General features: G+C 51.6%; 8 protein-coding genes across 8 annotated transcripts; 4 read left to right on the forward strand and 4 right to left on the reverse strand.

Annotated features, from left to right (window-relative positions):
- Positions 1-9: 9 nt before the first annotated feature.
- On the reverse strand, positions 10-1,034 carry COCCADRAFT_33414 (uncharacterized protein; the record flags this gene model as incomplete). The annotated part of the gene is made up of 4 exons (XM_007710169.1): positions 10-366; positions 420-560; positions 622-843; positions 903-1,034. The coding sequence occupies 4 exons, from the start codon at positions 1,032-1,034 to the stop codon at positions 10-12; spliced, it is 852 nt and encodes a 283-aa protein (XP_007708359.1).
- A 450-nt stretch (positions 1,035-1,484) lies between these two features.
- COCCADRAFT_85896 (uncharacterized protein) lies at positions 1,485-1,781 on the forward strand (the record flags this gene model as incomplete). Its single annotated transcript, XM_007710192.1, has 1 exon — positions 1,485-1,781. The coding sequence occupies one exon, from the start codon at positions 1,485-1,487 to the stop codon at positions 1,779-1,781; it is 297 nt and encodes a 98-aa protein (XP_007708382.1).
- Positions 1,782-1,958: 177 nt separating this feature from the next.
- On the forward strand, positions 1,959-3,184 carry COCCADRAFT_23037 (uncharacterized protein; the record flags this gene model as incomplete). Its single annotated transcript, XM_007710154.1, has 2 exons — positions 1,959-1,964; positions 2,048-3,184. The coding sequence occupies 2 exons, from the start codon at positions 1,959-1,961 to the stop codon at positions 3,182-3,184; spliced, it is 1,143 nt and encodes a 380-aa protein (XP_007708344.1).
- Positions 3,185-4,458: 1,274 nt separating this feature from the next.
- Positions 4,459-6,456, reverse strand: COCCADRAFT_33417 (uncharacterized protein; the record flags this gene model as incomplete). The annotated part of the gene is made up of 2 exons (XM_007710170.1): positions 4,459-5,879; positions 6,114-6,456. The coding sequence occupies 2 exons, from the start codon at positions 6,454-6,456 to the stop codon at positions 4,459-4,461; spliced, it is 1,764 nt and encodes a 587-aa protein (XP_007708360.1).
- A 1,008-nt stretch (positions 6,457-7,464) lies between these two features.
- Positions 7,465-9,713, forward strand: COCCADRAFT_33418 (uncharacterized protein; the record flags this gene model as incomplete). Its single annotated transcript, XM_007710171.1, has 3 exons — positions 7,465-7,480; positions 7,812-9,388; positions 9,444-9,713. 3 exons carry the CDS (start codon positions 7,465-7,467, stop codon positions 9,711-9,713), a joined length of 1,863 nt encoding a protein of 620 aa, XP_007708361.1.
- A 1,912-nt stretch (positions 9,714-11,625) lies between these two features.
- COCCADRAFT_85740 (uncharacterized protein) lies at positions 11,626-12,609 on the forward strand (the record flags this gene model as incomplete). Its single annotated transcript, XM_007710193.1, has 2 exons — positions 11,626-12,097; positions 12,389-12,609. The coding sequence occupies 2 exons, from the start codon at positions 11,626-11,628 to the stop codon at positions 12,607-12,609; spliced, it is 693 nt and encodes a 230-aa protein (XP_007708383.1).
- A 517-nt stretch (positions 12,610-13,126) lies between these two features.
- On the reverse strand, positions 13,127-13,498 carry COCCADRAFT_23041 (uncharacterized protein; the record flags this gene model as incomplete). Its single annotated transcript, XM_007710155.1, has 1 exon — positions 13,127-13,498. One exon carries the CDS (start codon positions 13,496-13,498, stop codon positions 13,127-13,129), a length of 372 nt encoding a protein of 123 aa, XP_007708345.1.
- A 523-nt stretch (positions 13,499-14,021) lies between these two features.
- On the reverse strand, positions 14,022-16,085 carry COCCADRAFT_1741 (uncharacterized protein; the record flags this gene model as incomplete). Its single annotated transcript, XM_007710133.1, has 6 exons — positions 14,022-14,951; positions 15,042-15,179; positions 15,232-15,719; positions 15,770-15,916; positions 15,975-15,980; positions 16,031-16,085. The coding sequence occupies 6 exons, from the start codon at positions 16,083-16,085 to the stop codon at positions 14,022-14,024; spliced, it is 1,764 nt and encodes a 587-aa protein (XP_007708323.1).
- Positions 16,086-16,186: the final 101 nt, after the last annotated feature.

Here is a 16,186-nt window from a genome sequence, read left to right on the forward strand (position 1 = left end):
AAGATGCTCCTAGTCCAACGCACTCGTAACGTTGGAGAACTCGCCCTTCTTGAGCTTGGTCTCCCAGAAGATAGGGTTCGTGTCATTGAACCCATGCTTGACCCATCCGTCTTCCTTGACGTGGTACAAGTTGATGAAACCTCCAGAGTATGCGTCTCGGTGGGTAGCAGCCAGAATACTCCTTCGGCCCAGCTCAAGCGCCTCATCATCCTCAAGATCGTACTTGTATTGTGCGTCGAGCACACCGTATGCGAATGTCTGACCGGAACCGACACAGAAGAGGTTGCCGGCTAGACGTGTGCCGTCACTGTCGATGTAGTAGAGGGCGGGGCCTTCCTGTGGGGTCACACCAGCGCACATGGTTCCCTGTGAACTATCGTTAGGCGGATTGGCTAACATAGGAATATAGAGTAACTCACCATACTCAGACCCATGCCCTTGTATGAGTAGACCAAGTTAGCCAGGATCTTAGACGCCGCAGCGACAGAGATGCGGCGCTTGTGTCGCAGTTCATGGAGACGGCATTGCATTCCAAGATATGCGAGCCAGTATTGGCAGTCCTACAACACGTCAGAATACAGTCTGTCCCGCACCATCGCCTTGATATCGCCAAGTACATACAGCAGCGCCACCAGCCATGGTTCCCAACAAGCAGCTGTTGATCTCAATGACCTTCTTGACCGTTTGACTTGCTATCCAGTTTCCAGCCGTGGCACGCGAGTCGGTGGCTACAATGATGCCGCCCTTGAAGCGGAAAGCAAGGGTTGTAGTACCGTGGGCGATCTTGATGGGGCAGTTGGGGTTGGAGTAGTCGTCCGTCATTGCGCGGAGCCATGATGCTGACTGTACCACTGTCAGTAAATGTGCACTTTCTGGAATTGATCCAGGAATGTAGAACGCACCTGAGCGACGGGTGGAAGGGCAAACTTGAGAGACAGCTCTGGGGCGCCGCTGTAGAGCTGCAGCTGCTCCTCTTCGGAGGGACCCTCCTCCGTGTAAGCCGGTCGGCTGTACTGCGACACTAATGAGTCCATGACTGTGACGATTGTATGGACTGGCGACTATCAAAGGGTATCGAAAACGTGATTGAGAAGTCGCAGTGGGGTGGTGTTTGGCTGTTTGGAGTGGTGATGTGAGCTCCAAGCTCCGGCGTTGTCGGGAATGCCAAGGCCAGCCGCGTCCCAGCTGTTGCCTTCACCACCCACCTCGTCGCACCGCTTTAACACCAGAAGCATCGTGGACTGTACAGTTTCGGTATCGCTTTCGCATCGCCTGTGCTACTGGATATATCCGTTCATAGCCATCACTCACGTATCTTCAGCTTGTCTTTTAAGCCGGTCCGATGTCATTCACATGGTTACGCCCGTCTCTGCCTGTGTAGGCACCCATGACGCAGAGGACTTGTTTTTTACGATAGCATACAGCTCACATGAACAATACTGTGTCTTGCAAAACTAAAGAGAAGGAAAAAGGACGTAGTTGCTATGACGACACTCATCGCATCAAAGGCACGCGTACTGCACTACACGCCGATGTACTACCGCAGTGTGGGCTCAACTGCAAAGAAGGACATAGCCAACGACCTATTTACTAAGTCAAGTCCTACTATATACGTCACCAGGATCCACAGAGTCCTCCGCCGCAAGGCGCAACAAACAAATGCTGTGGCTGAACCGTCACATGCCCTTCCGATTGAAACTCGAGGTCATCCAAGACAATGGCGGCAACCCACGCGCGCATTTTCCGACCTCACCTCTTCTGTCACTCGCCCACCACACTAGAACACATGTTTGCATCTACCCGTATGCAGGCACCGTCACTAATCATGCAGGCACTGCTTTTGCCCACATATGTCTTATTCGAACCCTGCCTTGCTTTCAGACGAGCCAGGCGCGTGGTAGCACCGTCTCGCGCATGCGCCGTGGGACTAGCGGGTGACTGTTTAAGGCACAACAGTCATGGTAGTAGGTATATACACACAGAAAGAGGGACGTCAAATCAAGAGAGAGGAGTTGATGAGAGAAGGTGGATATGATCATATGTACAGAAAGGGTCGTGTGCCAGTCTTAGAATAAGTAAACCAGGTACTTCCCTCATTGTTGACAATTCTTCTTCCAAGTCTTCTGAATGCACCGTCCTCACCATCCAACGCCTTATCCATATCATCACCCTTCTCGTCCCCCGTCATCACATATTCCAGCTTTTTCACAATCTGCATATCACCGCCTCGCATCACCCGCACGTCTACACCCCCTCCCACGGATCGACTCCGGGGTCGATATCACTGCACCCCGTCACTACAGCAACAATGTGTTGGGTCACCCTCACCCCGTCCAGAGGCAAAAAGAAAGGCTACCAGCCTACCTCGGATTCTTCATGTGTGGAGGACATCGTTCGCGTACATCGTAACCCGGCGTCTCCACGCTTGACCAACGTGCGTATCAAGGCACCCAGTGTGGACGTCGAGGTAGACGAGAAACTCACTCACGCACATGTCTATCCTCACTTGCAGCATCACCACCGACACCCGCATCTCCATCCACTACACATGCACCCTATACACGGCGAGCACCATCTCGGCGTTAGCCTAGGTCTAGGCCACCAACACTACCGTGGCAGCCTCGACATGTCTGAGACCTGGGACCCCAAGCTACGAGGTCAAGGACGAAAACGATCAATTCCATCGCCATGTCCCCCTCCACCACCTTCAGCATGTCCTCCAGAACCAGAACCAGCACCAACACACCCTCCACCACCCTCTTGCTCCCCTTCTTCCTCACCACCCCCTTCAACAACCCCAGCAGACACCTCCCCCCTCATCCCCCCTAGCATCTCCCGCGACCCAACCTACCACACACAAATCATACAACCCACCTCCCCCCGCACCCGCAACCCCGGCCCCAGCACCGTCCGCGAAACAACCCGCATAGCCCTACGCACCAGCACCGCCACCAGCAACGCGCCGCAGCGGCAGCGCCCCCGAAATAATCTCCGCAGAGTAGCAGGCTACCAGGTGCTTGGCCGCCAGGTCCCTTGGGACTGGGATTGCATCAGTAGCACCGTCGGTAGCAGCAATAGCAATGCGGGAGTCGGCGCTGGGACCAGAGGCAAGTGGGTAAGGCGGAAGAGTGGGGGAGCGGGACTCGTGTATCCGCCGTTTGGGGATGCGGAGAAGTGGATGTGAGAGAGGGACTTTTGGGCGTTCAAAAAGGGAGATCAAGGGAAATGCCACATTGAAAGACGGGCGCAAAGTTCATGCTTTAGGGGACTCAAATTTTTTTACTAGGTTTAAGCTGGTAAAGGTTAGGGTTTCTGGGGGGGTTTGATGCGCGGGCGCGGGCGCGGGTGCGGGAGGGGGAAAGAGGGGAGCGAGACGATCATACCAAACACCCGCCGACGAAATTACGACAACTTTTCTTTCTTCTCTTTCTCATATCTCATTTGTTTGCTTTAATCTCTTTTCTTTGTTTCATTTTATCACGATACCTAACCTTCTTTTATCCTTTTCTTTTGTTCTATCTCTTTAAATTAATAGTTAGGTTGTATATAATGTTGCATTGCGTAATGCAATAAGGATACCCACCCCCCTCTTCCATAGCACACACAGCGCAGAGTTAAGGCAAATACCCAATACCTCAATACCCCAATACCCCCATTTTTTTATCGCTATTCAAAACTTCTTTCGTGTGTACCTGAGCACCAAAAGGTCTATTGTCTGAGGCATAAACTTTGATGCCTCGTGTCGTGACACCTCATAAGGGGTCCTTGGATCTTGGCTCTTGGGTCGTGTGTGTATGTGTGTGCAACGTGTGCCACACAAGGATAACAAGACTTTGCACAAAACATCTTCCCATTAACGACATACCTGCCTTGTTCGTGTGGCATAAAGCGATGCTATGCAAGCACCTACTACATGAAGCAGCGCTAGCCCTACGGGCGCAGATCAACCGCATCCAGCCTGACAAATCCGCGCCGCAAAAACTCGTGTCTAGCGTTTCACCACATTGCCTCAGATTGAGGCCATGCCTTGGCGGCTTTCGCCAAGTTGTCGCTAACATCGTATGATTATACGCGGTAAGAAGGGGGATAAGCAGGGGAAAAGGGAACAGGCTTTTTGCTTGTATGTTCTTGCATGTATCGTACATTGATATATTTAATTGCAATTCTGGGGGTAATAGGGGGTATTCTTGCGCTACAAAAAATATAGGATATCAGGACAGTATATGTTACAGGTAAATGCTCGCTATGCAGGTCGTCATGATGACAATGATCGTGGGTGGAAACATGAACAAATCAGAAATGAAGGTTGTGATGGAACCCGCGGAATACTTCCTGCCATCGGTTGAAAAGAAAGTGATCATCGAGCGCGTATCTGCTAATAAGGTATTACGTCTGGCGTGTATCTTAACAGCAGTGTGACAAGTCATCTTTTTGTACTGGAAATCTTAATATGTGTCGTCATCTCCCTGAATTCGGACCCCACGAGGGTCTTGCGCTGTCTGTCGGCAACGGCGGAGCATTGGAAGCACCGTTTCCAGCAGTGCTGTACCAATTATTCACGCTGCTCCTTCGTTTGGTTCGCGTAGGTTGCCTGCTGAGGCCGCCGAACCCGAGGACTTCAGGTCGGTCAAGATCGAATGGATCAGATTGTCGAATCGTTCGACGAGCAGGCGTAACCGGTGTGAACATGTTGGTTGTAGGTCTACTCGGTCCTGGCTCTCCGAAAAACATGCCGGAATCACGGGTGGCGAAAGTCGAGTTCGCATCGAAAGTCGCAGTCGGATTGAAGTTTGGCAACGCCATGGAAGACCGTTGACGGTGGTGTTGTGGCAATACGGCCTGGTTTGGTAGCGGCGGTACATTAGGTGGGTCGTTGAACGGATTCGCTGTGGGGTAAAGAGACCATGTAGTATGCGAGCTCTGTCCCGAAATCGAGCTCATTGCGCGTTGATGAGTTTGAGCTGGTCCTCTCTCCCGCGTTGGCGCGACTGGTGGTGGATCATAAACGGACGTGAATGGATCTCTTGGTTCAGGATCCGCAGTAGCTGCGGGGACTTGGGGTGTAGCGGGCGTGCTCTTGGGATCGGGGTTGAGTATCAAAAGCGGACGCATCTGCTGTGGGTCTGCGAATGGGTTCGGTGTGCCTGTATCCTCTGCGATATCAGGAAATCGATAGGCAGATATACTGCTGGGCTTTTTGCGAAGTAGGTTCCTGTCGCTCTTCTTGCTTGATATGCTGCCGCTGGAACCTGCGCGTCTGTGTGGGTATGCACCTTGTGGCTCACTGTTTGATCGAATCCGTCCGTTAGAGTCTCTTAAGTATATCGAGTCCGTGCTGGCCTTTGGAACATGTCGTTGATAAGGGTTTTGGGTGGATCCAGTTTGGCTTCCTTTCAGCCTTGCAACGAATGCGCCTAGTCCAGTCGGTATTGTCCTGATCCTCGATAGCAAACTTGAGTTACTTTGCCTCTTCTCATTCCACCTCCTTGGCTTTGACTTTCGCTTACGCAGGACGAGAAAGAGCAGCCCAATAATCAAAGCCAGCGCCGCAATACCTCCAAAAACACCGCCCAAAATGCCAGCCAGGTTCGCATTGGGACCCAGAGTCAAGGGACTATCATCGTTGTTGGAGGACCCCTGACCTGGTGCAATGATTCCAGCAGACCCCTCATTAGACTCGCCCGCAGACCCTGCAAGTGGGGAGCCTGTCACCCGTGGTTGGCCTACGGTTGTTGCAGTGATGGATGACGGTGGACTTGTGTCAGACTCGACAGGAACTGCTGGATTTGTGTTCACAGAAATTGAAGTGCCAGATGCAAGCAGCGCAGTGGGACTGGCCGGTGCGCTCGAAACTTCAACGGGTGATGGAGGAGCAACTCCTGATGTTGGGTTAGAGTTTGTTGGTACGGAGTCAGGAGTGACAGATGGTGGATCACGATTTTTTTGTGAATCCTGTGTAGGAGCTGGTGCTACTACAGGAGCTTGCAAGGGCACTTCAACCGTAGCTAGGGCTTCTATCGGTTGCTCCTGAGCAGCCGAAGCTGGGTTTGGAGGCGGAAGAGCAAGCGGGACTACGCGCGCAGAGGATGATGTAAGGACTGTACTTAGCGTACCTGTCGACGATGTTCCTGCTACTGCATCCACTGTGGGTGAGGTGGTACTAGTAGGTGGTTGCTGTGGTGCCTGTTCCGGAGGTGGGGGCGGCTGCGATGATGGTGATAATGATGATGGTGGCGGTGGTGGTGGAGGAGGGGGAGATGGAGGGAGAGAAGGAGCCTGAGGAGTCGTCGTCTGTATCTGCGGCGCTGGTTGAGGGGTTGTAGAAGTGGAGGCTATGACTTGGGAAGAGGTCACAACGGTGGCTGGAGTTGTTGGAGTTGTGACTGCGACCCGGGCGCGAGAACGCGTACATCGTCTTCCATTGACGGTCGTAATCGACTCTGGTGGGGATGCCATTCGAGCGTTAAGTCATAGAAAGACACGCAGGAAAGGACGCAAAGAAAGAGATTAAGAGAAAAAAACACTAGGCGCCGCGGACGCTCTGCGCATGTTAACCCGGGAAATGGGGAATGTCACTGTATGTGGTAGTGGACGAATAATGAACAAAGAGAAAACGGTGTAGTAATTAGAAAAGCAGCTGGGTACTCGTCAACCGTTGGTATACCATGGTGCGCTTGTAGCCGTCTGAAACGCGGGCGGCTTCATGTCGCGCCTCGAACAGGACTTGAAGCGCCGTAGGCCTCGCAGTTCCTGAACAGCGGTAGCCTCGCCGTCTCAGCACACAGACTAGCCACTTGACGAGAGATGCTGGCAGCCGTCATAGCGGCCATGGCAATGGCCATGGCCATGTTAGCTGGCGATGAGAATTGTGGTTGAGGGGCAGAGGCAGAGGCAGAGGGGCAGAGAGAGAAAGAGGCGCCTTTGCCCCTCTCTCGCTGCGTCGTCGAGGGTCGACTAGCCGTGCTTCCGCTACTGCTAGCACGTGACTCCCTCTCTGCCCCCTTCCTCCACCATGGCAGCACGCTCAACCCAATCGGCCATGGCATAGCACACCTACTCCAGACAAGTCGCCGTTCTGGTTGCAAGCATCTCTGCCAGCACCTGCCCAACCGAGTCAGGCGCATCGGACGACCTTCACATATCAACGGTCTTGGGGCCAGGTAGCGCCCACCAGAGTGTTGCTGGTACCTGGTAGCCAAGCCAACGACACGACAAGCATAGCAGCTGTCAGAAGCCGTGATCCGGGGTCCTTTGCTCCTCGAGGTGGCTTGGTATGCATCACCATTGCATGCTCGTCAACATCCATTGTCTGTGGCATGCACATGTGGAGACGCTGGTACCCTGGATGCGCACGTCCGGTTTAGGGATCCGCGGCCACTACTCCAGCTCGACGTTGCCAACTCCTTGCCCTTCTCCTCCCTGAGTCGAGGGTCGGCCGAGGCCCAATTGCACCAGCACACCACCATGTTCACCTTCAGCGGTAAGTATCGTCTATTTGTGTTCCTCTCCCTCCCTGCCGTTTCGTTGGGGGGCCTTCATGTGGGCGCATGACGAGGCCCCGTTTGCATGATGTCCTAAACACACGTCCCTCACCCAACAGCATTGCCCGTCGTCTCGACACAACACCAAGCACTTTGTGAAGCCCAGTGTATACGCCAATTTGTTTCCCACTCGCTCTGAACCTCTTCGGATGCCGGGCTGCAAGTTGTGCTGCGCGCGCTCGTCTGTTTGTTGGACATTTCACACATGTTTCGTCTGAGACATGTAGTGCACGTGCAGTATAGTCGCTGATACAGGGCTTTCTTCCATAGGAAACCTACTGGCGGGGCAATATGACACGCAGAAACAGAGGTCCCCTCCACCGAAACCGACACCCGTCACGTTTCCTGCTCTCCACCCGCCCGAGCCGTCAACACAAGCACCACCAGCTTCGTGGTCCCAGCCAGGTGCCAGGATAACGGACCATTTTCTGCGACTGAAGAAGCCCTCCGATGTCACTGAGGAGACCTTGGCCTTGCTAAATGTCACGTTTCAGCCAGAAAGTGACCTGGAAACATTCCTTTCGTCCCTGTCAAACAACGCAGAGTCGTTCTTGCCTCCCAGATCCTGGTTTGACAGCCCCGGAGAACAGCAGTCGTCCTCAAATACTGGCACTCCTCCCAAACTTCTGAGCAATGGTAGAAAACCACCAGAGCAGCGTGACTTCTTTGTCCGCTCAAGAGAATTGTTCTTCAATAACGCCGATGCCTTCTCTACCCTTACACGCAAAGGGTGTGGAACTCAACCACCACTTCGACTGGCTCATTTCCGGAAATTCTGGGAAGGACTTGATAACCTAGCCTACTATTGGGACACATCTTTGGACGAATACTTGCCCCCAGCTCAAGGAGCAAACAGTGATGAACGAACAGCCCCCAACCCCCTGTCGGGGTCCACTGATACCAATCCCCAAGAGGCCTCGGGTGAAACCAACCCGGAGAAGGCATCTGCACCCAAGTCAGAGCCCTGCACGCTTGGCACAGAGGAGCCTCGAAAGAAGGCAAAGGTAGGAGACACTAGAGGTGAGAAGCAATCGATATACGTCCAAGGTAACAATGGTTCTGGAAGAGACCTATCGAAGGAACCGGCACATTCAGAACGCATACATCGAAACAACGTTGACCCGCTTGGAACACCAAGGGGCACTAACAAAAAGGCCGAGAGTATGCCAGCCGATGTTCCTCGAGGCACCTATAAAGGCTACCGTATAGGCAATGGGGCTGGGATGCCTGACCAGTATCGGATTGAATGCGTGCGCTCATTCCTAGAGCCTATTGCATGGGCTTTTGGTGTGACACTCTTTCCACATCGGCGTCCGCCTGTGCTCACAATCGAGCACATTCGATTTCCGGTCCGTATGAGCTCTGTAGCTTGGCGTGGCCCTCAAGACAGAGTCAAGGCTAGACAGGGTTGCTTGGAAGGTCCTGTACTAGGCATGCAGTGCAGAGCTGATGTCAACTTTGGAGCAACCGGAAGACTAGAGGCCCAGTCCACTCTAGATGCTGTAAGAGAGCTAGGGGGCCTGCTATTGCTTGCACAGGAAAGAGCTAGAGAAGGCAAATGTGAGCAAAGAGCGGGTGAAGGCAAGTGGTGGACGACCAAAGAGCGCTGGGGCGGAGGCCCTGGGGGCGAAGTTGGTGAGGCTATTGGAGCTGCTGAGATCCTTGAAAAGGAGGCGATTTCCAAGCTAGAAGAAAAGCCTGTTGAGAGAAATCGAGACGGGTCCAAAGCTCGTCGGAGGCCAACACCAGCTGAAGTCTGGAAGACACTGCGACCCGGAAATCCGCTCTGGGACCCAAAGGTCACATACGAGGCGATTGGCAAAGACAGGAGCATCGCGTGGGACGATGTAGGGTTTCGTGCAACAGCTTTACAAGGCTCTATTTGCTAATCAGACACCCCAGGTATTCATGGTATCGTCATTGAACCACCACATTAGCTTGTTAAGGCTTCGCATACATCCTGCATATCTGGAGCTTATCACTGAAGGCAGACTCCCTGTTGAGACGCCACCAGAATCTGACTGGTGCTCGCCAAAATTACAGAGAACAAGATGGTTTGACTTGTTCAACATTGAAGATCGCGCTGAAGCTATGAGAGGGGTTTGGGGCATCATGTCCTATCTCATGCGCACAGACAGCGCCGGCCATGAAAATGCTGGTATGAGTGAATGATGCAGATTCGTCATTGGTATGCCATACATGTATCGCTCAGACTGTCGAAGAGATCGTGATACAGATTCAAGTGGAATGAATAGCAGACACCGTGTTGGGGTGTCATCAAGCTCGAGAGGGGCACCGGGTGTCTAAACCGGATTGGAATGTCACAGACTACTTGGAAGCCACACCATATGCATCTAACACCTTCATCTAGTCTATAACGCTCTCTGTTTATCAATATGAGACGTCGATCTAGATGTTTAACGGCTAACAGTTTCCCGTGTCACGATTCATTCCAATAGTGTTAGCCGGTGTGCATGCTTCACAGATTGTACTAATCCATCCAGGCTTGAAACAAAAGGTGAATTTCTCTTGAGTAAGAGTCGTTGGGCAAAAGCACAGGTAGGAGGTAGAACAAGATCACAAAAATTGTGCAACAATGCAAGCACGACCACGATACGATTGGCCTGGCCCATGTGAAGCATTTCTTTGCACGTTCATTTGCGTGCAATTGACTGGTATCAATGCTTGTACAACGCATTGCGCAATCTTTTAGGCCAACCGTTTCACTGAAGGACAACGGTGTTGCTCATTAGGATCTACAACGTGACTTTGTCTCGTTGAGTATGACTGTGGCGTCCCTCGGCAGTCTGTGTTCCATAGGCGCCGTTGTAAGGCGTCTGTCAAATGGTAAACTTTCTTGACCGCTTGTTGGTGGCTTGACACATAATGGACTGCAAAACAACCACGGTTATGGGTCAGATTTTGGCCTACACTGGCCCGGTCATCCTCAACATCAGGCTCATATCGTAAGTAGCGCTCAAAAGCATCATTCAATCACACCAGGCCGCTACTGACTGCGAAGTAATGCACGTAGCAACGAATGTAAGTGGCAGAGGTATCTCAATCACGCACTTACAACCGCACAGCGTTACAGACGCCTTTGTACAAGACTCGAGCAAACCAAGAGGGTTGACAGGTCATAATACAGCACCTATTACAGCTGCCTCTGTCTAGACCTTGCTCTACCCGGTTGTCGGCCTATTGACGTGGTGCAACTAATCTCAATCGTCAGTAGGCATCCACATGCCGGGTTTGCGACAAGATTAGAAGTACCCATGTATCTATAGATCTCGCAAAGGTTGTAGTATTCGGGAATCTGATCTCGATCAGTCATTTTTATTGAATGATCAAAATAAGCTTAAAGTTTAATAATCGTACGGAACAGTGACATAGTAAGCAGGTTGTCTTTCCAGAAGAGAATGCCATAGGATGAGTACCGATACGAATCGGAACAGAGCGGCCATATCTGGAAACATTCCACCAGATAGTCTCTAACGGACGCCACCAGCAGGAGTAACAGTGGCTTGAAAGCCTACGACAAGGAGTTGCAGACTGAACGGTCAGCAGCCCATTGTTTTCTTCGCACACACATTTCGTCTCTCGTCGTCTCCGTTTACTATTAACGGCTCGTCGTGCATCGCTGACGCATCGTTTTAGTCTACTTGAGTATATAAAGTTCCATCGTATGCCTGAGCCACCAAATCTAGTATCCAGAAAATAAGCCTTACATTGCTTACCAAATTTCCCAACCTTGCAAGTCCGTTGATACTAGCTTCGAAACCGTCAGCACCGCACGGCTCGGTCTCATTTTCCCTTGCACATCAACACCTAGAGCTTATCTCGCTCTACATCTAGTTAGCAAGGCCGGTTTACAGCCTCGTTTTTTTTACCACCACACACACACACACATACGGCTTCCTGAGCGCAGGACAGCCGCAAGATTTCACCTCTGATGGTAATCTATATCAAGAGCGTGTCTCCCACCCATTCCAACACATCATCATCATCAACGCACCACTACCCCTTCCCCCCACCTCTCACCTCTCCAACCCTCCAAGACCAGTCCTCTATTCAAATCTCCACAATGACTCTCCTCACAAACTTCCTTCTCCTCCCCCTCACCCTCCTCACAACCCTCACCACCGCCCAAACCCCCAAATCCCGTACTCTCCACCCGGAACTCAACGCCGCCCTACGCACCGCAGCCACATCCTTTGACCGCGCCGCCCTGCTCCCCAACAGCGCAGACTGGACCTACGACTTTACAAAGCACCCCAACTACGATTCCCCAACCGGCGCCGTCATCAACGCCGACGCCGCCACTTTCCCTGCCGTCACCGGTCTCGGATCGAGCGTTGCACTGCTCAGGTTGGCGCCGTGCGGTATGCTGCCCCCACATTTACATCCGCGGGCTACGAATATCGTCACTGCTATCACTGGGAATACGACGACGTGGATGATTGGGGAGAATGGGGTCGGGGTGAGGAAGGTGGAGTTGCTGCCGATGATGGTGACGGTGTTTCCGCAGGCGAGTTTGCATATGATGCAGAATAATGGTATGTTTTGTTTTGTTTTCTCTCTCATTTTCCCTTCTTTCCCCCCATTTCCTATCAATCGACTGGCCGGCTATTTTCTGTCATGTTGGCTATATTTGGTACTAGAGACCATCGACGTACTTCCTAATCGGGAAAGTCTCAGTTAGTAGTCTTTTGTGGGTAAAAAGCCTTGTGGGGGTTATTTTACTCATCCATCCCCCCCCCTTCCCGTTTTGGAAAAAGACGGCATTACATATTCTACGACATGGTATTACTAGTTTTATTAATGATTTACTAATACTCCGAATATAGGTTGCGAGCCCTCCCTCCTCATCTCATCGCTTAACAGCGATGACAGTGGTACTCTGAATATTCTGCCGAGCTTGTGGTCTGTACCCCAAGATATCATCGGCGCGGGCTTCGGCAACGATGCTTTCAACGCGGCGGATGTAGGCAAGAATATTCCTGCCGTGGGTACCGGCGCTATTATCGGGAGTGCGGATTGTAAGAAACGGTGTGGTATCTCGACTTGAGTATGAGAAGGGGTAGAGATGTCTATGCTGGAAGGGGGGAAGTTTGGGGGTGGAAACGGGGAGGGGTAAGGGATGTTGTGTTGTTGTCAGCTTTGGCGTTTGGGACGTTGCTTTTTAGGTTCTGGAAACAAAGCCGCTGTTGTTCTTCGTTTGAAAAAAGAAATAAGATGTCAATGCGATGCCGCTCTGTGCTGTTTTGTGGTCCGGGGAAAAAGTAAAACGTGTCAATGCGATCGGGCTTTTTTTCTCTGTGCTTCTTTTTTTTCGGACGCTTCAAACGGTTATGTGGCGTTTCGATGCAAGAAGCATAGTATGGCCCTGCAATGACAAAAGAAACGATCGTGATGAAGAAAAACCGATTCATACTACTTTCCAAATCTGGGTTTTCGACTTTTTCTCCGTGTTTCTGTTCTCAATCTTCATTCACAATCCAAGCACACGTGGCATTCCTACCCTCAGCATTCTCTCGTATTCCACTATAATCAGTGACTCCTTCACTCTACCTGATCTTCTGCGCTTAATACAAGATCGCCTGGTGGTGGGCTAGCCGGGTCCCGTTCCCTAGGTTATGTAGATAGAAGATGCATTTCCGAGCCGCTGGGCAGTAAAAAGTGAAGCTGGTGCTAGTACTGTATGATGGTATTTGCGTGTGCGAAGGTCGAGCAGAGTTGGGGTTTTGGAGTGTGATGGCCTTGGGAGAGACGGAGGATGATGAGGCTTTTAGTAGGAATTGAGAGTGAGTAACAAGTGCGGAGTGGTTAAAGTGGTATTTATGGGGTATCAGGTTGTACCGTGTAGAGTGTATTGTGGTAGATTGGCTTACATAGTAGTCTACAGTGAGTTTACTAAAAACAGGACGAAACTGACCCCATGAGTCTGTGCCATCCATCTTAATACAAGCACACAACTACCTCTGGGGAATGATGTTGGAAAATATCAAGATAATGTTACCATGTCCTTGTCTGAGTGCGTTGAGAATTACTCTGCCGGCCCTTCTCTTGTATGTTCAAAATCTCACTACATCGCCAAAGGAAAGGTCCAGTCTCGCTCCTCACGCCTTCTACGGGCCGGGGGTTGAGCCATCAGGCATTGACCCGTCCGGCACCGTACCCGCTGTGGCTTATCTGTGCCGAGACGGTCTAGGTACAGAGCAGATTCGTCAGCACTCGAACCATTTACACAAAAGCCACGTGATTTATATTCCGCCCCCAAATGCGCATAGGGCTGATAAACCCATATGCAGTAGGTCTGCATGTAAGATTGTGAGTGAGACCAAGTTTTTGTCATGCATCCACTAGGCCAAATTCCGACCGGCCGCGGCTCGGCATCAATCTCCATAGTCAGACTGCCACCCGAACGGATCGGAACGTGTTGGTCGCTTCTTTTTCATTTGTGTTTCAAGGCCATGCCCTTCAAGTCGCTTCTCCTGAGGTCCTAAAATTGGAGAAAGCAAGACCTGGCCCTTCTCCAGAAAGTTTAGAAGACATATGAGTAATGACTTCGTCTGACCAACGAAATGCATCGACCTGCTGATAGTCAAGGAGAGAGTTCAACCCTCTGACTATCCACTCTTTAACATCCTGAGCACAAAACTCATATGCAACAACAAAACTAAGGCCCGTGTGGAACGCGCCTATTGGCCTACTAGCCCAGGCATCTTCCCATGTCCTGCAGATTTCGAGAGCAATGTACTGGCATTCAAATTGCATCTCGTATACGCTTCGATCGAAGGGGGACAGGAGTCGCATTAGAATCTTGTTCGTCAGGATAACGACGGACCAGAAGCAGTTGTATGCAGTCATGTCCCGCCAATGGTTGAAGTGATATATTCTGCGCACAGGGCTGTCCCTTTCGCTGGGTTCTTTCTCGGATGCAACGGTCCCGTTTCTGAGTTTCGCATCCATGTGCTCGCCCAGAGTACGAAGGGCATCCTTAAGGTTGCGTACCTTTTGTAGTAAGGCAGCACGTACAGGATCGTATGGACAGGCATACGAGTTTGGATCGACCGGATAGGACGCATCGATGGGCTGTAATTCGTCCAGAAATTCCATGTCATCAAAGGATCCTGAGGAAAAGTCAAGTGACGGAGGAGTCTCAGACGAAGACTTTTGTGATTGACCACTCGAGTCAAAAGTGAGGCCCGAGGTGCGTGAAAGTTGAAAGACACGCTGATCACCTAGCTCTTTCAGCTCGTTGAAGATACCTGGCAACTCTGCCATATACTGCATCAAATCGGTGTTCAAGCAATCATCGAATCCAAGCCCCGTCTTGTCAAAAGCTATCTCTCGCCAGCCAGGTGAGGCAAGAAAACACGGTTTGCGTTCGTACATGCAAGTAATAATCTGTCCACATGTCAGCTGAGAACAGTATGTGTCTCGGTCGCAGCTATGGGATAAAGTGGCTCTGTCCGTGGATTATGGAGGTCGACATACAATTCCGCCTCGGTTGAAGCGTAGCATCTCCTTTGTAAACCTGTCATGATATCTTCCGGGACCTTGCAGTTCCATCAATCGCCCAGCGCCGCCTACATGAGTCAAATATCGATTCCCCGTCCTGGGTCCTGCGAACGCCTGGTGGTGTAAGTATGGTTACGAAGATAAAATCTGGCCAAGCAGATCTTACCTCAACCAAACCCAAGAGTACTGATGCGCAGAGTGTCTCGGGTGACAAACCGAGCTGTGGATGCTCAAGGCATGTTTGCAACGTCTTGATGGCCCGAATATAGAGTTCAGGAGAAACAATCTCATTCGCTGCCTTCTTGTAGACCAACGATGTGTGGACATTGACGAGTACAGTAACAGCAGCGTCAAGCGCAGGATTATGTCCAATTCTAGCAGGGACTTCTTGGATGAAGGATCCAAAGACGGACATTCGATGTCCAGCACTCCCGGTTCTCGTAGCTGCGATCAAGGCATGCGCGAGCTGCTGATCTTGTGATGGCGATGGGTGTCTCGGGAAGGGTGACTTGGGCGGGCTGAACCCCGCTGAGATTGAGCGCGTGGACCTTTTTCGAGGCGTGGAACCGCCTTGCGAAATCCTGAACTTGTGGGTCACTGAGCCATTTTCGGCGAACTTTTCGTTCAATTGCGTCAAGCGGTTGTGCCCTTGATCTATGGGATTTTGTGAATATGTGGCTTTGGTTTCGATTAGTATAGCATACCTGGCGGTGCGCTGGGTTCATCGCCAGCGAACTTTGTAGAGTTTGCGTTAAACCTTGGACCGAGGTCTCTGAAGGTGTGTCGAGATGGGGGACCTGGGCACGACTTGCTGTTCTTTTGGCAGTTTACGCAAGCTGGCCAGGTCTCATCTTGTTCATCATTAGCTAGGGTGCTCGAGTCGGGCCCAAGCCATGGAGCTAGCCTTACCGCACTCTAGCAATAGTCAGAAGAAGCCCGCGCGGAGGAGAGATCCGGCGACTTACTAATTTTCCTTTTCCGGCAGATGAGGCACCCCGTGCTTTTGGGGACGCCGACCATACTTTGCAGCTGGCGCACCTGTCGAGGACTGGGAACACGTCGGGTCAGTAATCCGATGGGTGGTGGGATGGAGCCGTGGAATTAATAGAGACATGAGAAGG

The sequence above is a fragment of the Bipolaris zeicola genome (assembly GCF_000523435.1).
Source record: "Bipolaris zeicola 26-R-13 unplaced genomic scaffold scaffold_15, whole genome shotgun sequence".
Taxonomy (NCBI): Eukaryota; Fungi; Ascomycota; class Dothideomycetes; order Pleosporales; family Pleosporaceae; genus Bipolaris; species Bipolaris zeicola.